We start from the raw sequence: 22651 nt of genomic DNA, 5'->3' as shown, positions 1-22651 counted from the left end.
GATTGAATACAAATATCAGTATGAAGTTTGTGAGTATAAGCATTATTGCAATGCTTGTTTCTAATTTATCTTTATGTGAAATCAATCACCTAAAGGTCACCTAAGGTCACCTAAAGGTCTCCTATGACTTCTTCCCCACATTAAATTTGTTTCAGAAATTCACTATATTTGTGAGGGAAGGACACAGAGTTCTGGCTCCAAATAACTCAGTGGCCAAAATGTACCTTCTGAAGGATCCGCGATGATTCAAAGAGAAAAACCAAAATAGCTTTTTTCATGACCAATCGAAAGCCGTTACACAACACAGAAGAGAGAGATTGACATTTACAATCACAGTGAGATGATAGGAGTGGTTCTGGAACACCTGTGTAAACAGCATGGCTTTAGGGAGGTTGTGATACAGCAGGAAGTGCTGTTAATGCAAGTGCCCTCTGCACAGCCAAGGAAAGACAATCTCAATTTCACACACACACACACACACACAAAGACCCTGCTCCTAAAATAGAAGATCTACAGAATAACATAATTCAATTGGCCCGTTTTCATTCTTCCAATCTATCCCCTTGTCCTTATTTTCACACAAGTGAACATCCCAGTTGGGAACCAAATGCAAAAGCCTCACTCAGCTCTCCACTGGGCCATCACTTCTGTTGATTTTATCACTAGCCCAATGACAGAAGAAACACACCTCGGTCAAAACCCTTCTTGAATATGTGCGTACATGTATAGCTGATTCACTTTGCCATATAGCAGAAACTAGCATAACACCATAAATCAACTACACTCCAGTAAAAAAAAAAAGTGAAATATTTCTGTATCTGTCAAATCTTAAATTGAAAAGCAAACAAACAAACCCCTTCCTGTCATGACACATATTGAGAAACACAGCCTTTTGAGGCTAATTCAATGATACAATGCTTAAGATTCCCCTTGTGTTAATAAAGTATTAATTAGTTAATCACTTTTTAAAAGACAGTAAAACATCTGGGACCAAAATGATCAGTTTGCTTTCTGAAGTTGGAAATTGCTATTTTAATTCTCCCTTTGGGTAGTTTCTGGGTAAAGGGAATTTCATGATCGCTAAACTAATTTTCAAGTTATTAAAGCATGCCAAATTATGCTGAAACATGGGGAAATGAAATGCCTTAAGATTAAAAAAGATAACCAGTCACATCTTTTACTGTTGTAGTGATTTCGATCACATTCTATTGAACTTGGAGTGACGAACTGGGTAACCCTTTTGGGGCGGGCTAAATGACATCCACATAGATGAAGGATAACAGTTTCAACAGTGGACAGGTGACATCCACATAGGTGAAGGATAACAGTTTCAACAGCGGAGAGGTTTGAAGGTGATGTAATGAGAGGAGTCTAATATTCTGCGCTTGAAGTCTCTAAACGTGCACAATGACCCATGCCTGGAGTTCTACAGTGTTTTTTTTTTTTTTCTTCTTATTTGGATTTAGTGATTCTTTCCTTGTAATCACCCCATCGTGCTCAGCTGATAAATACCTGGCCATGTGAGTTAATCAATATACCTGTGCCGTTTTCTCAAATTCTGTAAAGATAAAATGATTCAGAAAAGGTATAACAAGTGAAAATACATTCAGAGATGTTTGGAAGCCACGAGAGATTTTAGAGATTCTCTCCAGCTCTCTCATCTTATCAAGGAGGATAAAATGTCTACTTTGAAGAGTTACAACAGATTAAATGTGGTTAGATGAAAGCTGAATTTTCTCTCCCATGTTTTCTTAATAAACTGTGAGTTCCATGAAGGGAAAGACTGAGTTAGGTCCCTACCTTTATATTTACACACACACACACGCGTGCACACACACGCACACACACACACACACACAGTAGATATATAGTAAGTGTAGAGTAACATTAAATTAATAAATGAAACCAAAACACAGTGCTTTTCAAGATCTCAGAGAGCTACTGAAAGAGTCCAAACACCAAGAATACCTTGAATCTCAGTATACCCTAAATTGTCTTATTCTGAGAACTTCTGTATTGAAATAAAGGAAAACAGTCAAGCGCCAACTTAATAAGCCCTTTGAATTCTACAAGCTGTACATTATATACCAACCAATTAATTAAGTTGTAATATTTATTTCTTCTAATAATAGTTTTCAAAATAAAATCTTAAGAAAATTATCCTTACAGTAAGTTTTGCTAACAAAAAGTTGCACTTTAAATAACATACAGTAAGTCACTATTTTATCTTTTCTAGTGAAGATGTTATTTCTTGTTAAAAAAAAAGTATTTAGTATAAGAAAAATAACCATCTAATCATAACCATTAACTAAAAATAATATCTATAGGTCAAGCTGTTCCTTCAAAATAAGACGTGTTCACAGGTGGCATACAGAAAAGGAATCTAGTCTGTTTAGTGATTAGTTTTATAAAGGCAATCTACTACGCTGGACCAGAAAATTCCTTTGGTCCTTTATCTCAGTGTATTAGGACCACTTTTTTCGCATGTCCTGGAATATGATTTTTGGTCCATTTGGCTTATAGATGGCCATACCATAACAAATATCTATAAATGAAACTCTCATATCTTGTAGTCACTTCTCAGTTCTATGTACAGAAATCTTAGCCACCTGTGTGCAAACACCAAGACATCTCCTCCTTGACTGTTAATCAAAAGTTCCATAATTTTTGATATGACATAGATAAAAATTTAAAGTATGACTCTTCCTACTATATTAAATAAAAATCCCATAAAACTCATAATTCTATTGGTCAAAAAGAATATGTCAATTTTTCAACTACAACGTTTCTTTTTAAACAAGCATTTTTTTCCTTGAAATGGTAATCATTAGGAGCAAATATTAATTTTGAGAGCTCTTCTTTTAAAGAAGAGTATATCAAAATAGAATATTGTTAGTGTTTTTCTCTGCATCAACATATTGGGGATGATAAAACAGTGTTTGATCACCCAGTTATTTTCCTCTTGGTAACAATCCAAGAAAAATAATTTATAATTCCTTAAAAGCTAGGAAAGACGATAATAGAGAGAGGAAGGGAGAGAGTAGGAAGGTTTTCAGTGTTTTGCTCTGCTGTGTTCATTCTGAAAAGCTAATGAACAAGTTAAATTTTATGGTAGTGCAATGCTACAGAGATAAATTCAGGAGGACAGAATCAGGAATGTTAATATTTGCTTGCTGCAAACACTGCACAGTATAGAAGAGTATGGCCTATGATATTTGTGTGTGTATATATACACACACACATATACACACACATCAGTTGAAAAGTCAATTTTGCCATCCAGGAATTCCCTCTTATAGGAAAGTAATAAATTCATATTCAAAGATAGCATCTAGAGTCATTCAGTAATGCCTTATTCACATTCAGAGGAAAACATTTATCCTGTGCTGAAGCAGACTTTTATGGGATATGAGCATATACATGCGAAAAGAGCTTATATCAATTTCTATGTTCTGTCCTGGAGGAAAGATATACAGAGGGTGAAAGTCTAATAAAAATGAGTCATTAAAACAAGAGAAACTACAATATGGTCTCCAAGATTCACTCAATGGCAACCTACAAGAATTGTTAAAATCTACTTGACTTTGATTTGGCAATCTCTTAACAAGAACAGCACAGCTATAAAACATTTAACGTTGTTGTAAATAATAATGTCACTTTTAGGGTAATGTCTATTTCTGGTTATTTCCCTTTAGCTAATTTTTTCTCCCTTAATTCACTTATTTTTCTTCCTTCTAAGTTTAAATTTGTTTCATTCATTTGCATGCAATTAGTGCCTAAAAATATAAAGGGTAACCATTTTCTAGAGACATTTTTTCATTAGCTCCAAAAGATAAATTCATTGGCAGAGGTAAATCTGATCAAAATCACAGACTATGACTTCATCAGAGGCATCTGCAAAATATGGCGAGGAATTCTACATTGAATGAAGTCACAACTACTGATACTAAGTTAGATCCATTGCATATGGTATATTACTACTTCCTCATGACAAATCAATGAGGGAAGAATTAACATTCACCTTACATGAATATATAATAGAAGCTGGGGCTTAGTCAGGTTTGAGATTTTCTAACATCAGACACAGTTACTAAAAGGGAAAGCTAGGATTAAATACCAAAGTATGACTTTCTCTAAGACACATTAAATATCCCTGTTGTCTTCTACAGCCTGGAGAACAGTTAGGCCAACCTCCTCACTGAGGTCCAGGGAGAGTGAAATTACTTCCTTGGGTGCACACGATCAGATTATGAAAGAAGGAAGCCAGATCAGTCTACTACATGGCTTAGGCTTGTTTCCAAGGCTGAGTGAGATACCCTCGAAATAAGGAGATATTTCCAGAAAACTGATTCTGGCATTAAACTCTTTATGTTTAGCTATACCCAGCCTAATTTAAGCCCTTTTGAAAGTTACATCAACTTTTCAGGCCAGGAAAACATTCATCACTGAGAAACACTGCTTCATAAATATAACCTTATCAGACCCCAAGAACAGCCCTCCACGTCTATAAGAGAAGAGGGATGATAATGAAATAGTCAATTCTAACTAAATCTACCCGGAAACAAGGTCTCTCCTTATCCCATCTCTTGAAGTTGCTTTTTTCATTCCCACATTCAATTTTTCCACCCAGCACATAATGTCCTGTACTGATATATATAGGTGAGTAAATAACTGTTACTTAATGGAATAACCTTTAATCGTTAAAACGTTTATAGAATGAAGTATACTGGAAGAGAACAACCCTCTTGTTTAATTCAAGTGTGGAGGACGTGGGATTAGTGCCACGCACTGTGTTGCTTTGGGACATTTGCTCACGTGGGAGCTGCCATCCACCAGGCAGTATAGCTGGGTGAATGCAAGTTACACGTGTATAGGTAAGGAAGTAGTAAACATTTCCACAACTCACCCTCGAATTAACTACTTCCAGCGAGACGTTCTGAGGAGGGGCACTTGGCACTAGAAGAAATCAAACAAGGTGAGACCAGTTATTGCCAAAGTCATGAAAGAGAAACCCCAACCCTCTTTGAAAAGAGAAAGCACATATTTTTCACAGTTTGTAAGAATAATTAGGTAGGTGATTCTAGGTGGCACTTCAATATTTTCCTGGAGAGATGGAAAATAACTGCATTTGTTTATATTTTTCTCTCTTGGTGGGCCAGTTATTCATCTAGGGAGCCTCCAAAACACTTAGGCAAGAAAGCACCTGCAGTGATACTAAATACTGCCATTTAATTACAGCTTCCTGGTGATAACCTTCCCAGAGGAACCGATAAAACCACACAGGAGATTTCCTGGAGTGGTTTTAAAGGCTTAAGATATTGTGCTTTTCAGGACCTGCATGGTTTTATGATGAAATATGTCATTCTAATGGTCACTCTTGTTGCTTAATCCCTTTAATGCAAACTTTATTATCCCCTAAAAAGTGAAAAGAGGAAACATATCCCCTTTCTTTTCACACTTTGTAATTAAACCCATGTGTCACAAATGCAAGCAGGTTACTGGAGAGCATTTGGTGAGTGAATTCTATTAACAAGGGAGCAATTTCTTTTTCTTTGTGGGTTTTCTAGGTATTTTGTTTCTCCTACTTGCATTTCAATTGTTTCGCTACTTCATGGAAGGTGGAAGAAGATGTACAACCTCCTGTATAATACTTCTAAATGGATATTTACTATATCAAAAAGTGAATATTCTATCACATTGGTAATTCTAAGACAGCCATTCACTGAACGACTGATATATGTCAAGTACTATTTGGATGTAATGGGTGAATCATAAAAAAATTAAAGATTTCTGCCCCACAACAGGAATATAAGTAGCTTCAGTAAATGCTTCAAGATAAATGCTTACTATGTATGAATCTGAGTATTCTTTTCATGAAAAATTGATAAATTTAATAGAGAAAAAATGCTTTCAGCATCCTGAAAACTTTAAGTGCTATTTTTGTTAAGTTTCTCTTCCTTAATTTGAACTTGGACAATATCTATGTTTTCCTGGTGTACTTGTATTTGCCCTGAATTTATTTATGTCCTACTCTGGTTTTGCCTTCTGAAAAAGAATCACTATGAAGATATGATATATGTCTGATTAATCTTTATATCCATCAAACTGACGTTCAATTAATATTTCCTGACTCAATAATTAAACAAAAAAATGAATACTTACTCAAATATTAGCTCCTAGACCTTTCTGTACATGATGGGAAGGATAATCACTTCTTTTGTTTTGACTTTGAACTTCTTGTCTTAGTACTTGATGAAAGTTAATATCAATGTAACTTGTGATAAAATGTTTATCAGAGGCTTGTTCATGAATTGGGTCAACAAGTATTCTTTCAAAAAGATATTTAATGATTTACAAGATAGACTTTATTTTAAAATTCATTGATTATATTATTATTTTCTTATCAAATACAGTATATAACCCTCAGAGGAACCAGAAATTTTGTCCTTTTGACGCTGCACGCCCAACGTTGATGTGTCCAGCACATGGGGGCACACTTAGCAAGTATTTGTTCAATTAATCAATTAATAGATTATAAGTTTCTAGTAAAATATTTTTCACGTTTAGGGTTCTGATGAATCAATTTACTCAATAATAAAAATTTTCATTATTTTTGCAAATGTATTTTTTAAATTAAGCTATAACATATAAGAAAATGCACAAATATTTCAGAATCTATGACTGGATAAAATGGTGTGTGTGCGTTTCCATTTAAATGCCACCTAGATCAAGATATAGAACATTATCCATATCATTTGCTGTATCTTCTTCTGGAAAGCTCACTTGTGTCCCTTTTCTGTTAATATCTTTCTGGTAGTAGCCACTACTTTTAGGACCTCTAAATCCAGAAATTAATTTATTTTATTTTGAGGTCACTAGAAACAAAACCATAGTTGTTGTCTTTTCCCCCCCTAGGCTGGCTTCTTTGGATAATTGTTATTTCTTGAGATTCGTTCATATTGTTGCAAGTAGCAATAGCTTTTTGTTTTCCTGGTCTATAGTATTATAATATATAATTGCCCTAATTTATATTTGCTTATTCTACTGATGAATGACATTTGGATCAATTTCTAGTTTGGAGTTATGAGAATAAAACTGGTCTGAAAATTTTAGTTTGTGCTTTTGCTGGACAATTGCACTCATTTCCTTCATTATATACCTAGGAGCAGGAATACTGGAAGAAGAAGAACTCCTTATGAGGGTTAAACATATGCTAAGTTTTAATAGATACAAAGCTTTCTAAAGTGACAGTACCAAGACAAGATTAAACATAGGCTGGAAATAACAATTTGTGTGATCAGAAGAACTAAAAAAAAAATTATATTCTCACAATGAGGAAGAATTTAATATGATCCACACTCAAATTACTCTATAGCACAATAAAAATTAAAATAGGTACAGACCAAAAAACAATACTATGTTCTGAATCACATAATTGTACAGCTTACCAGAAATGCAATTCTTTAAAAGTGAAGATTGGAAATAAAGTCTTAATACTAAAACTACAACAAATCAGAAACATGAAAAATACCTCTAGTTTATGTTTCATCTGATACTATAACATTTACATTATATTATACATTATCACCAAATAAAATTGTAACATAGATTTTTGGAGGAAAGGGAAGGTATCTTAAATTTATCATGCATTTTGTTCTAGGTGCTATGCTAGTCGATATGAAACCCTTAAATGTCCTTTTAATAAAGCTTACAAATGATATTTAGCTCCTCATCTCAGAAGACCAAGAATATATAAGAAAAAGTAAACTACCACAATCTGATAATTTTCTGTATTAGGAATTTAAAGCCATGAACTCCCAAAGGTGTTGTCTATTTTTGTCTATCACAAAAATATCACAACAGTGTTGTCTATTTTTGTCTATTTTTTACAATACAAATTTCTCTTATTTTTCCATGATAGCACACTGTCTATTCTTGCTTTACACAGTCAGGAAAGAAAGTGAACAATGTTTTCTACAGTATTTTTAGTTATTATTTCCTCCTTTACACTATCAATTTTCATAGTATTTACAAATAAACAGATATCAACAGACAGGATTAATGAAAATGAGTGGAATTCAACATTTATCTATTGGGACTTTATTTGTCTTATTTGACAACGCTTCCTTGTTTCATGAAGCAGAGGGGAAGGACATGGTTCATTGCTTTTCTCGTCAAAATGTCAAGTACTTTATCATTTACAATAAGTTCATTAAAGCCAATCAGAGTCATTTGATCTGGAAACTCCTCTTAATACAGTGGAACATGCTGGTTTAAGCACGTGATGATGAAGCATTCTGTGGAGTAGATTAAGTTCCCATATTTGTAATGAGTCATATAATCACTTGAATTCCTCTCCTTAGCAAGCCTGAGCTGTCCTGTATACACAATTTGTGGATTGAAAGAATTTATATATAACTGAGCATTTTTCTTGAGGGAACTAATATGAGACATTTATTGTAGAATAAGAGAAATACATTTTTCCACATTGAATCTTCCTTCTTTACTAACTAGCTTCCATGACCTGGCTCTTCTGCTGACTAGCATTTATGACCTCTATCTTAGTTTTGTTGTCTATAAAGTAGGAAAAAATACAGTGTTGTGAAGTATGTGGAGCCAGGTCTTGCACTAATAAATACTCAAGAAATATTACTGATAAAAGTAAGAAGCACATTCCTATAGTTGAGTTTGCCCACAAAATCTGGTCCCTATGCCTTCGGACATAGGGTAAGTTGGCATGGATGCAAATACATGCTCATTAATTCATAAAACCTATAAATAACCTATTTATGTCAACTAATTCAAGAGATAGTATATCGGAACCAACGGGCAAATCTACTCACAGTCTGTACTAAATATTAGACCGTCTAGATTGATGCTTTACGCCAACTACAAATTGGCACTTGCCAAGAGCCTTACCAGCAGACTGAACAAGAAGGCCATTTGCCATCTGCCTCTGAGGAGACTGAACCCTATGCTGAGTGAAGTCGCTCAGTCGTGTGCGACTCTGTGACCCCATGGACTGAAATCCTCTGTCCATGGGATTTTCCAGGCAATAGTCCTGGAGTGGATTGTCATTTCCTTCTCCAGGGGATCTTCCCAACCCAGGGATCAAACCTGGGTCTCCCGCTTTGTAGACAGATGCTACTGCAGCTATTAACCTTCAATAGCCTCTGAGGGAGTTCAGGGTGGAGTGAGGCCCTCTGTGCTCCAGGGAATCTGGTGGGACAGGTCTTTAGATAGTCAGATATTTTCAGGAACTGATTTTATGATCTCAATCCTTTTAAATCCCTTCATGGTGACATCAGATCCTTATGACTAGCAAAAAAGTTTTTGTAAAACAAGTACTTAATGATATAAAACAAGTACTTAATGATATTCAACTCCCCCTTCACCAAAAGGGGTTTTTATATATCTACCTTCCCCCCGTGTCACTTTGGAGCAGTCTCTCAGAGCTATCTGAGGTGCTGTCTCCTGGGCTGCAGTCCTCATTTTGACCCCAAATAAACTAACTCACAACTCTCAACTTGTGCATCTTTTTTAGTCGACATCTACAATTCCAAGGGTCTGAAAAAGCACAACATCATAAACCAATGATACACTGGATGGAGGAATTTGAACAATAACAATGTTTCTTCCCAGAGAAACAAAGTGGAGCTAAATTAGAAATGACAATTCATTAGAGTAAAATTTTTTTAATAAGCATCTTAGCCATAACAAGAATACTTTTGGGATAATTAATTCAGAAAAACAGTTGGCATTTCATTTTTTTTAATTCAATTTTTCTATGGGCCCCAAATAATTTTTTAGTAAGAATTTCTAGGGCTTTATAAGAAATATGAAGGTCTCTGTAACACACATATGTAGACATAATTATATGTTAAATGAGTCTCACAAATAGGAAGTCCTAAAGATGAGTCTATACTTACAAACACTTGTACAGGTTTGGCTGAACTGCCTGAGTAATTCAACAAATATTTACTGAGTAAGAAGGGATATAGAGATGAATATAACATCACCTCTCATTTAAGGAACATTTAAAATAATGAGAAAGAGAGACACTGGCATAATAACATTTATTAAACATCTAAATATATGCCATGCTCATGTTTCAGGTGCTTATATGTATCACCCACTTAATTTTCACAATATCTGCTTTTTATAACATCTAGAAAGTCAAGGAGAATATGGCTTTATTAAGTACAACTAGGAAGTGGGTGACTATAATTATAATTAAATTCATCTACATGTGACCTCAGCATGGAGAGCTTCAGTAGAGAGGAAAGGACATCGGACTGAAGTAAAAGAGATGAAGTGATTGTAAAGATGAGCACAGATGAGGTCAGAGTGCCCAGTCCTAGGGGCCCCTGGCATGCGTGCTTTCTGTATCAAAGGCACCTGACAGAGCGAGGCTGGGGGCCTCTCGCACAGTGATGCTTGTTGATGAGGCTCATGAAATCCTTTTATTTAAATGACAGGCATTTTCTAAATCCTATATGTTGCAACACTTCTAAATAACAAGTCTTGGATTAATGAGTAATAATCTATCTTTCTCACTTATGACATTTAAAACCAAAGTAGAGAATAAGGCCACAGCATTACATTCAGAGTGTGAAAGAAATCTACATAAATTATGTAAAATATTCATTTTCATTTGTTTTCCTTTTATTTTTATAATTATAAGTTGTGAAGTAATTTATTCTGCCAATAAATATTCCGTTCTGTCTTCAATAACAGAATCAGATGAATGAGCTTAGGAATTACATTAAAAATGATACCAAAGTGGTGTCAGATATATATTTTTTATATTGAAATTGCAAATGAACATTACTCCTGTGTCTCCTTTGCACTGTCCTTCAGAACAGGCATGTGCTTCCTCATTTCACTGATGTTGTGTGGAGTATTTACTCAGATACTTTCTGAGATTAAAGCATGGTGGATTGGCGAACGAATCACAAACTGAAGTCATTTTTTGAAATTCACAAGATCAATAATTTATGGAATTATACACACCAACACGGAAACTGTTGTTGAAAAGAAATAGCTTGCCACCTTTTTAATATTCATAGAGGTCACAGCTCTGCATTTCTGCACCTGCCTGAATTGTCACTGGCCTCATATCATCAACTCTGCTATGCTTTATTTTCACTTTTCATTAAACTTCTAACATTTCATTATCATCCGTTTCTTAGATCTCTAGTTACCTCTGCTACTGCTTTGTCAAATTCATCTATTTCATTAAGATTTCCTCCTCTTTTTTATGGCATTAAAAAATATGTCTGATCTTTCATTTGCTAGGCAAGGTAAAAGTAAAATATAAATTTTCAGGTTCAGTTTTATTACTTTCAATATTGGATTATTTGGCCTATATCTTCATGATTTTTTTTTAAATTGGAGGTATATGTAGGAGGATTGTCCATTATTTAAACACATGTAATCACCTACCACCATTTAGAAGGAGAAACAAAAGATGCTGATGTAAATTAGCCCCCACACATGCACAAATGTGTTTGTATTTATAGGAATAAAGGAAAACACACACACAAAATTATTTTGAGCTTTTAGGCAGTAGTCACACCTCTTGTAAATGACTAATTAGGACATCCTGATTCAGAGTGCATACTTTTTCAAAGTTTAAATTTGACTGTAATAAGTGGTTTGATGAATAAGCCAAATTTCTAATGTATGTTAGTCTATTTCATTAAGTTTTAGTTAGGACCCCTTGAGCACAGAATCTATCACATGCATTCAATATTATTTCATTATTATAACAAATAAGTGAGTCAAATTCCACTGTCTATAACTTACCATCAGAAAGCGTAACCACTGTCACGTCGTCAGTAGATACTCCTGGCCCATACCGGTTATAAGCTAGGAATCGAAGACTATATTCCGTGAATTTTTTCAGGCCTTCCAGTTTATAAGATAGCCCATCAACCTCTATATTCTGGAGAGATAAAACACCAAAATTGTTATTCAGGAGGCACGTTAAAGCAGAAATGGCAGCCATTCTGAGCAATCAGTGAATTGATAGTAGACTCTCATTCACAAAGCAACACTCTAGCCTTATTATGAGTTGTTATAAAACCCAAATGGTGACACATACTCCTCCACTAAAGACCGAACCACTCTGTAGACTCCTAGTTAAATTAACACCATGCTGTCTTCACAGTCATTAAGTTCCAATTTGTTTAATGCCACCCAATACATTGAATAGTGTATTGTATTAACAACCACACCAAAACTCTGACAGGCAGAAGGCAGCTCATGAAGCCACAGGAACAGAGTTGCTCCTATACCTGAAATGAACTAATTTCCCAAGAAACAATAGAATTCTTCCTTCCCCTGCTGAAATATACTCATGGCTCTTGAAACTGACAGATACTTTGCTACAATAGCAAAGAATACTTGGCTATTCTCTCTCAAAATGCTGGGAGGTTAAGTTGAAGTGTTTTCAGCACTTCACAGCTGAAGAAATGAGGTGCTGGAGGTGAAGTTCACTGAGAACTGAGAGCCAGTTTGCTCCAGAAGACCCATTATGTCACTCTTTCCAATGATTCTCACACTCACATTTATCTTGGGTAATATTATTTAAATGGATTGGTAAAATGCGTTATTGAAGAACTAAAATGTGTAGGAAAAAGGGTAGAATAGAAAGCTAAAAATAAGAGCAAAATAGCTTGGGAACAGTAAACAAACATGAATGACTGATTGCAAAGGAGGATCTCTTAATCACTCTCATGCTATAACTAGGAACTGCTGTGGATAGAACGAATGCAAAATTTTTTTTAATGAAAAATATCTATCCTGCAGAGTATGTGAAAGCATGAGGACCACACTATGCTGGGCAGACTTCACAACACAGGGTAAGAACTCCAGGATCTCAAGATCACTCCTGGGCCCTTCCTATTTAACTACCCACTAGCTACGTATCTTTTGTTACATGAAGTTGAGACTCTGGAAGTAAACATCGCAATAGTCATATACATGTTAACAAAACAGAATCGTCCAGTTTCATGTGTCGCCATAAAGGTTCATTTACTTTTATTTGAAAATCTAATTTGCTTATTTTCCAGGATCTGTGCTAACCACAGATTAGAAGCAAAATGAAAGGAGGAGGAATGTAGTCTTCAGGAGTAAAGTATACGGAAAACAACAAGAAGCCAGAATTCACATTAAATACGTGAATGAAAAAGCAATTTCACTGAGGTCACCGAATATGATTGATCATCTTTTAAGATAAGGACTGAAATACAAATATTTTTCTGGGATCAGATGGGCTTATTCAAAGGTATCCTGGCCCAGACTGCGATATACTCAAACAAAACATCGGCATCCTTTTTATTGATTTCACCTCATTGCCCATTTGCCCACCAGAATTTAATTACTGAACATTTTCAATACCAGTTACTTTAAAACTGATCGGCTATCCAATTAATGTGCTGGATACTGGCTTGTATCAAGGGCCTGCAGATCTCCTGCAGTTTCTCCGAGAGGTGTAGGTGTGGGGCCCATTCTCTCGCCTACCTGTTCCTTTCCCGTGGACACTTCCGTACAGAACAGTCTGTAACCTTGCACTGGACCATTTGCATAGGCAGGGGGTTCCCAGGTAATAAGAATTGAGGTAGGTGAGGTAGATACAGCTTGCAGGTTTTCTACTGGCCCTGGAACTTGCACTGTTTACAAGAGAAATTGATTAGTACAAGTAGGTTCTCTTTCTTGAAACAAACAGAATTCCATCTTTTACAGTTTAAGGAAATATAGCACCATGTACTATTTTTAGAATCACATAGTATAAGAATGTAAAAACACATGGAACACAAATATAAAGTAGCGAAATTTTAGAACCATTCATTTTAAAATTCAGAAGAGAGCTTACATTAAATCTAAATTACTTATTTCATTTAACAGTTGAGGAAACTGGTCAAGGAGTCTAAATGACTAGAGTAATGGCTGGATTAAGAGTGGGATTCTTAATCTAAATTCTTAGCTTGGAGAATTTTCTACTTTGCCAGTATGCCTTTGCCTGTGTGTTGCTAACTGCAGAAGGAAAAGAGGAAACACAATTAGAATATTTGTACATCATGGTCCTATTTATAATTCAAGTAGGCAGTACGGTTATGGATAATTTACCACATTGTCTTTATTGAAGCCATCATTTTACAATCTTGCCCAAATCTGGGTCCTTTAAATTAATTTCAAGATTTAATTTCAATTTTACTTTCTAGCATTCCATTTTCTCTTGCAACTATTACTTTACTTAATCAAGGATAAAAAGCTTGTTCATTAAAGAAATCAGATAAACACAGGTCCACAATCACTTAACCAAAACACTTATGTCCAGATATGTTTCTATATCCAGAAGTTCTCGGGTTTTATAAAGGAAACATGGTGCATATGCAGTGCTTTATGTCAGACCCTGAGTGGAGTCTGTTGTGTTGTAGTGCCCTGTTATTACACCATCCATTTGCAGCAAACATGCATTCACACCAAATAGAATTATTCAAGACTATACACAGCCTGACATAAGATCAGGTGAGATGAGGCTATGAGATGAGTTAAGAAAATCCTTCATTTCAGATATGCAAATTTTGAATTTCTTCACAATTTTTTATTTTCTCATAAGCCTTGAATATAAATATGTGGTTTGCAAATGGTAAATGCAATAACCATGCTAGTTACCGCACTCCAAAATAAATAAATAGCCCATCATTGTAAGCATAGCAATGACTTTAACTTAAACATGCTGTGTATTCCCCGCCAGCTTTACATACCACCCAGCTTTGGACAGATATACATTCCAGGCCTCTAATCAATCCCTTCTGACTTTGAACTTCCATAGCAAATACCATATGAAACCCCAGCTGACATGATATCCAATGACAGACTTCCTGGATCAGCATTGAGCCTGGGCCTCTGGATCATTTTCAGAATTTGTTCCACGGAACCCAGCTCCTTAAGGCATTACTGCTCACACTTTTGGGGTGGGGGGAGCATACTCAAAAACAAGTATTTTCTGCTGAGACAGGCTGGGACCTGAGTCCCTTTGCTGCAATGCTTGTACATGGATAAAAGTCTCCTCAAGAAACAAAGGTTGACTGGTCTCTTATCAATTTCTGTTGATTGGGAAAGGGCAAGAATTTCGGTTGGCATTGATATCACCTTCATACATTACCCCACCAGTCTTCAAATCCTCAGAATCCTTATTATTGACAACTGCATCCTTTTCATGTTAACAAGTGATTATTAATAATCTCTTTAAAATTTACATGGAAATAATTTTAAGCCCACGGAAAACATTAAGAATGAGAATAGTACATACAATACCCTTGTTCCCTTCATCCAGATCTACCTATTGTTAGCTTTGTTCTATAAACTATCATTCTCTCTCTCAATTATCTATCTATCTATCCAGATTAGGCCACACTTATCAGGGCTCTTTACCCCGAAACTCTTTAGTGCATATTTCTTAAGAATTAATGTGTACATGAATAATATAGCTGTCAACTTCAGTATTTCGTATTAAAACAATATTTTATCTAATCATCGTTTGTATTCAGTGTCAACTGACTTGGTAGTGTCATTTATGCAGCATTTTCATCTCTAGTTGAGGATCCAGCTTATGGTCAAGTTTGAACTTCACTACTATATCTCTTAAGTCTATTTTATACTGAGACTGTTTCAAAGCCTTTCTTTACTTTTAGGCCATTTATTTTTTTGAAGAATATATCCTATTTTAACTGATAGAATGTTCTCCATTTTAGATTTGTCTTTGTTTCTTCCTACTGAGTTTAGGTTATACATCCCGGGCTGAAATATGTTGTCCTTCTCAGGGCATGGTATCCAGAGGCATGAGATCTTTGAACCCTCACTTATGTTAATCTCGTGAACTAGGTCAAGGTGCTATCCGATTTCTCCACTATAGGGTTAAGTGGTCCTCCTGTACTCTGGTCCCCTGCTTCCCTGCTTGCAACTCATAAACAATCTGTGTGGAGATGCTACACTGGAACCGTGCTCTTTAACAAAGTCTCTAGGTCCTTAGGCTGAAGGACAAACACATGACTGTGTACACACAGATACACACACAAACTCTCAGGAACATACATATAGTCACATGTACAGATGCATACGTTATCTTTCATGACTCTACAGAGATGCCACCCGTCCTAATCCATCTCTGTAGGGGTCATTCTTGCCTTCCCCATTCTTCTTCTATGGGATCTTTCTTTCTTCCGAAGGGAGAACTGTGACTCCCAAACAGTTGTATTTTGACAGACATTTCATGAAAGTGTCCTCACCTCAGTATTCTTCCACAGAAGAGTAATTTTTCTATGGAAATCCTTTATTTCACAAATGGAACTTTAGTAGACAAATGTTAAACAGTGGTGAGTCTTGCCAGTGTCAAAGTTTATAGTGATGCAGTTAGAACTGTATTATAATAAAGCAGATATTCTGTTCCATGGGGGCGAGGGGAAGCAAACTCAAATGTGCCTCCTGATACTCTTCAACTGGAGGGGCTTCCCAGGTAGCTCAGTGGTAAAGAATCTGCCTGTCAATGCAAGAGATGCAGGAGTCATGGGTTCAATCCCTGGGTCAGGAAGATCCTCTGGAGGAGGAAATGGCAACCCACTCCAGTATTCTTGCCTGAATAATCCCACAGACAGACAAATCTGGCAGGCTACAGTCCAGAGGGTCACAAAGAGTTGGACACGACTGAGCACACATGGACACATGCTTCAACTGCATTTTCAAAGTGCAATATTTTAAACAACACACACACACAGAAGTTGCTCAGTCATGTCCAACTCTTTGCGACCCCATGGATTGTAGCCCACCAGGCTCCTCGGTCCATGGGATTTTCCAGGCATGAATACTGGAGTGGGTTGCTGTTTCCTTCTCCAATTTTAAACAACAGTAAGTAGTAAAAACATTAATGACTTACATGTTTCTTTGATTACTGTTATATTCACAAAGACAATGCGAACACTTCAAGAAGGACTATTTCTGATTTGGGATCTACTATTTTTCTAAGGAAGGCAGACAGAGAAAGGCACAGAAGCAATGAGATTGAATGACCTGCTAAAGATACATGTTGAATGTAAGGTAACCAGGATTATGAAAGTTCCCACAGAGCATATTCCTGCAGCCCAGTGATGTGTATGGGATGGAATGTATTCTTTGTTGCTTTCTCATGGCTAAAGTGGAAAGGGCATTGCCTACTAAAATGAAAGTGAAAGTCACTCAGCCGTGTCCGACTCTTTGTGACCCCATCAACTATACAGTCCATGGAATGCTCCAGGCCAGAATACTGGAGTGGGTAGCCTTCCCCTTCTCTAGGGGATCTTCTCAAACCAGGGACCGAACCCAGGTCTCCTGCATTGCAGGCAGATTCTTTACCAGCTGAGCCACAAGCTTATTCTGAGAGCAAAGATTCAGATTTTAAAACGGCCAAACTCCAAAGCCATCACACCTGCTGAGAGATGTAACACATTCAAGGAAGGTTTTCAGGAGGTGTCTAGAAGAAAGGAAGCGGAGGCAGTGTTTGGGGAGTTTCTGCCTGTCTGTTTCACTGGAGCACAGTGGGGTGAGGGGAACAATTCAAACTGTCTTCTGTATTTGAGGAATGAGGCAGAAAATGAATTTGCACTTCACCTGCACACCACGTGTAGTCAGTGGCAACCTTGCCAAGAGATCGGGGTGTAAGGAACGCCGGTGTCACTCTCAGAGTTTCCTGAGGTGCCTAGTGTGGCTTGGGAGAGAATCTAGAAATGACCCCTGCACCCAGAGCAAGTCCCCTGAGAATCCGGAAGGATGAGCTGAGAGGGCTACATGGGGTGGGATGGGAGGATGTGTTGTGATGCTGAGACGTGGGAATCAGCACTTCCATCAGGCGCTGTGGCAGACGAGTCTACAGGGACTCAAGGCAGAGTCAAGACAGCATCCCCACAAGAACAAACATTAGTCATCCTTCTCCTCTGATGATTCCAGCCAAGGCTGCTGAGTGTCCTGGCTGTCCTGGGTCAAAACCCACGCTTAGTTTCCCAAATAATAAGAGCAGCTGTCTTCTTCATGGGGATATGCACAAGGCTAGGTATACAGAAAGTATTCAACAAATGTGAGTTGAATGAATAACTTTATATAAATGCTATGGTAAGTCACGAGCCTAAAAATATAGTACATAGTCTAACGCATTTGATTTCGCTGGTGCAGAATTCTTACTATGAGTGATCAGAAAATTGCATTTTCCTACACACCCAATGAGAACTAAGTTGGTATGTTTGTCCATGTTTGCTGCATGCATAGGAGCCTGTGTGCACTCTGCCCATAGTTTAATTTGTCTGTATGTATCTATGGCCTACATACAGTTACCAACAGGGGAACATCAGGCAGCAAGTAAGTGTCATAATTTGGATTCAGGACACACTGGTAGTGTCAATAACAATGATCTGTTCACCAATTGGATTATTCTCCTTTCCTAATGATCATTAGACACCATTGAGGAAAAAGGTGTGCTTTGGAAGCCAGAAGAATTTGAGGCAGAGATCATAGACACCAGAAGAAAAAAGGAGCATTCAGAGCATTTAGATTAAGCATTCACAAACAACACTATTTGTTTCACAGCTAACATTCGACTAGTTGGTATAAAGTTTTCAATTGTCTTTCTCTGAAAAAGTGTTGCATTTTAGAACAAACTTACTTCATATCTTAACTTTTTGTTTTAAAATATATTTTATTTTGTGATTTGATTCAATTGGTAGATTTTCTGTAACATTCTCATATATTAAGATAAATACCATAATCCTATGTTGTCCTAAGTAAATATAAACATCACAACATCAAAGAATTATCAAATATATGTTTATCATATATAATAATATACATGCAATTAATGTAATCTAATCTAATCTGTTGTTTAGTTGCCAAAAAAATTTTTTCAGTATTTTTGATCTGAGGTTGATTGCATCCAGGCATGCAGATACTACAGACATGCATATCTATACATATATTATTTATATATTTAATATATATTTTATATATATATATATATATATATATATATATATATGACTGTATGCTGCATGCATGCTAATTGCTTCAGTCATGTCTGACTCTGTGCAACCCTATGGACTATATTAGGCTCCTTGGTCTATGGAAATTTCCAGGCAAGAAATTTCCTGGGGTGAGTTGCCATTTCCTCCTCCAGGGTATCTTCCTGACCCAGGGATCAAACCCATGTCTCTTAAGTCTCTTGCATTGGCAGGCAGGTTCTTTACCACTAGAACCACCTGAGAAGCCCCATAAGACTGTGTATCTATATCTATATATAAAAAAGTAGTTGGCTAGACTGGCATTGATTAATGAGTTACTTGCTTATGTTAGATTCCATTAGGTTAGATTAGATTGAGCTTCCCTGGTGGCTTTGCAGTAAAAAATCCACCTGCCGATGCAGGAGACATGGATTTAATCTCTGGGTCAGGAAGATGCCCTGGAGAAGGGAATGGCTACCCACTCCAGTATTCTTGCCTGGAGAACTGCATGGACAGAGGAGCCTGGCGGGCAACAGTTGCAAAGAGTTGGACATGACTGAGCAACTAAGCATACAAGCATCTGTAGATTTGGGATCCATGAGAAGCCTTGAAACCAATGCCTCGCAGATACTGAGAGACAACTATACAGACCTGCAGGCATACCTTGGAGATCTTGCATGTCAGGTTCCAGACCACCCTGATAAAGCAACTATAATAAAGGAAGCCACCCCAAACTTTTGGTTTCCCAGTGTACATAAAAAGTTATGTTTATGCTATATTCTATTATATAGTATGTTTTCTATTATAAATATATATTCTATTATATAGCATGCATTTTGTCTAAAAACTACATATCTTAAAACACTTCATTGCTTAAAAAAAAAAAAAGGCTAACCACCATCTGAGGCTTCAGTGGATCATAATATTTTTGCAGGTGGAGGGTCCTGCCATGATCTTGGTGCCTCATCAGGGTGGTGGTTACTGAAGGCTGGGGCAGCTATTGCACTTAAAATAAGAGAATAATGCAGTTTGCCAGATCAATTGAGTTGTCCTTTTACTTGAACATTTAGAGGCCATCCTAAGGTTATTAACTGGCCTAATTTCAATATTGTTGTATCTAAAGGAATACAGAACAAACAACATGTGTCAGTTATGTTCAGCTTCTTTATACGGGTGCTATTAGTTTGTGGCATCTGTTGGATCATAGGAAAAGCAAGAAAGTTCCAGAAAAACATCTACTTCTGCTTTACTGACTATGCCAAAGCCTTTGACTGTGTGGATCACAATAAACTGTGGAAAATTCTGAAAGAGATGGGAATATCAGACCACCTGACCTACCTCCTGATAAATCTGTATGCAGGTCAAGAAGCAACAGTTAGAACTGGACATGGAATAACAGACTGGTTCCAAATCGAGAAAGGAGTACATCAAAACTGTATATTGTCACCCTGCTTATTTAACTTATATGCAGAGTACATCATGAGAAATGCTGGGCTGGATGAAGTACAAACTGGAATCAACATTGCTGGGAGAAATATCAATAACCTCAGATACATAGATGATACCACCCTTACTGCAGAAGTGTAGAAGGAAAAATGAGCCTCTTGATGAAAGTGAAAGAGGAGAGTGAAAAAAGTTGGCTTAAAGCTCAACATTCAGAAAACGAAGATCATGGCATCCAGTCACATCACTTCATGGCAAATAGATGGGGAACCAGTGGAAACAGTGGCAGACTTTATTTTGGGGGGCTCCAAAATCACTGCAGGTGTAACTGCAGCCATGAAATTAAAAGATGCTTGCTTCTTGGAAGAGAAGTTATAACCAACCTAGACAGCATATTCAAAAGCAGAGACGTTACTTTGCTGACAAAGGTTCATCTAGTCAAAACTATAGTTTTTCCAGTAGTCCTGTATGAATGTTAGAGTTGGACCATAGAGAAAGCTGAGGCCAAAGAATTGATGCTTTTGAACTGTGGTGTTGGAGAAGACTCTTGAGAGTCCCTTGGACTGCAAGGAGATCCAACCAGTCCATCCTAAAGGAAATCAGTCCTGAATACTCATTGGAAGGACTGATGCTGAAACTGAAATTCCAGTACTTTGGCAACCTGATGCGAAGAACTGACTCATTGGAAAAGACCCTTATGCTGGGAAAGATTGAAGGCAGGAGGAGAAGGGGATGACAGAGGATGGATGGTTGGATGGCATCACCGACTCAATGGACATGAGTTTGAGTAAACTCCAGGAGTTGGTGATGGACAGGGAGGCCTGTCAGCTGCAGTCCATGTGGTTGTAAAGACTTGGACTGAGTGACTGAACTGAGTTTCTGGCACCCCCAAGTAATTACAAAAACAACAATGAATATTGATCACAGATCACCATGACAAACATAATAATCATGAAAACATTTGAAATACTGTAAGAACTACCAGAATGTGACACAGAGGCACAGAAGTGAGCAAACGCCAGTTGGAAAACTAATGCCAGTAGTCTCCCAACAGAAGGCTGCCACAAACTTCTAATTGTAAAAATGTAGTATCTGCAAAGAACAGTAAAGCAAGGTTTTCCTGTATAGAGATAAAGAGAGAGAAAAAGATGACCATCCAGACCAAAACAGCATCTGCATGTGAGACGTTCTTTTCCACAACATTCCTGGTTATTGCCAAGACTCTGTGTTTCATCCTTCAAAACTGAGTGCCTCTACTGAGTTTATGATTAACCCCTCTATCCAAACTTTGCTCCCTTTCTTTTCCTAAACCTGCTCCTCTCGAGACCAAGGAGTATCAGAAAAAAAAGGCGGGGGGTGCTGAAACTGTATACAAGCCTCTGTTGTTCCTTGAAGTAAAAAAGCTTTTGCTTTAGTATCCAAGGCCTCCCCTGGGTCTCAAAAGACTGGCTCAGGAGTTAATGACTAGGAAATATGAAGATGTAGAAACGAAGAATAGCTGTTGGGCCAGGAAACTAGCAGCAATGCAGACTATAAATCAGCCACTTAGCAGAAACAGAGAACTCACAGTTCCCTGAAAGACACAGATAAAGGACTAAGCACATTTTTAAGTTGTTCTTACATAAAGCAGACACCCACCAGATGAAAATTGCTGACCTCAAGTATACAGACCCCAGACCAGTTGAAAGCCAGAAGATTAATGATGCTAAACTTCACCTTGAAGCCAACCAATGTGAGAATTCTGCATGAGCTGAACAGAGCCCCTGTTGTCCCCTTCCTCACATAGCCTTTAAAATTCCTTCCCTGAAAGCCACTGAGAAGTGTGAAACTTTTGAACATGAGGTGCCCATTCTTCTAGCTTCAGCTCAGTTCAGTCACTCATCCATGTCCAACTCTCTGTGACCCTGTGGACTGCACTACGCCAGGCCTCCCTGTCTGCGGGGAGCTGTCCGTGAGAATGGGGTCCTTTGTCCGAAGGACACAGCTCTGGGAGCTGCCTCAGTCCTTGAGGGTTTGCTTGCAAACATAGCTCTCTGTCCCGCCACCCCAGAGATTAGGCGCTTATTTACTGCAGGCACCTGGAGTTCTGTGCAAACTTCTCACGCACAGAGAAATGTTATCTGGTATAAGAAATAATAACAGGGAGCCATTCCCATGCTCTCAAGATTTCTTGTGACTGT

The 22651-nt window shown here is 37.2% G+C and overlaps 1 protein-coding gene across 3 annotated transcripts in view; it reads right to left on the bottom strand.

The window, feature by feature from the left end:
* The window catches only part of DCC (DCC netrin 1 receptor), a 1303205-nt gene that overhangs the window by 366191 nt on the left and 914363 nt on the right, over positions 1 to 22651 (bottom strand). For all 3 annotated transcript variants that reach the window (XM_027525589.1, XM_027525591.1, XM_027525590.1), the window contains exons 10-12: positions 13528 to 13676; positions 11809 to 11947; positions 4907 to 4956 (exon numbers count right to left, since the gene is read on the bottom strand). In XM_027525589.1, coding sequence (XP_027381390.1) covers positions 4907 to 4956; positions 11809 to 11947; positions 13528 to 13676 — 338 coding nt within the window. The remainder of the gene's footprint in view (positions 1 to 4906; positions 4957 to 11808; positions 11948 to 13527; positions 13677 to 22651) is intronic.

This window comes from Bos indicus x Bos taurus, chromosome 24 (genome assembly GCF_003369695.1).
Source record: "Bos indicus x Bos taurus breed Angus x Brahman F1 hybrid chromosome 24, Bos_hybrid_MaternalHap_v2.0, whole genome shotgun sequence".
NCBI classification, from domain to species: Eukaryota; Metazoa; Chordata; class Mammalia; order Artiodactyla; family Bovidae; genus Bos; species Bos indicus x Bos taurus.
The sequence above is the reverse complement of the archived record's forward strand: the minus strand, read 5'-3'. Positions and strand labels throughout refer to the sequence as shown.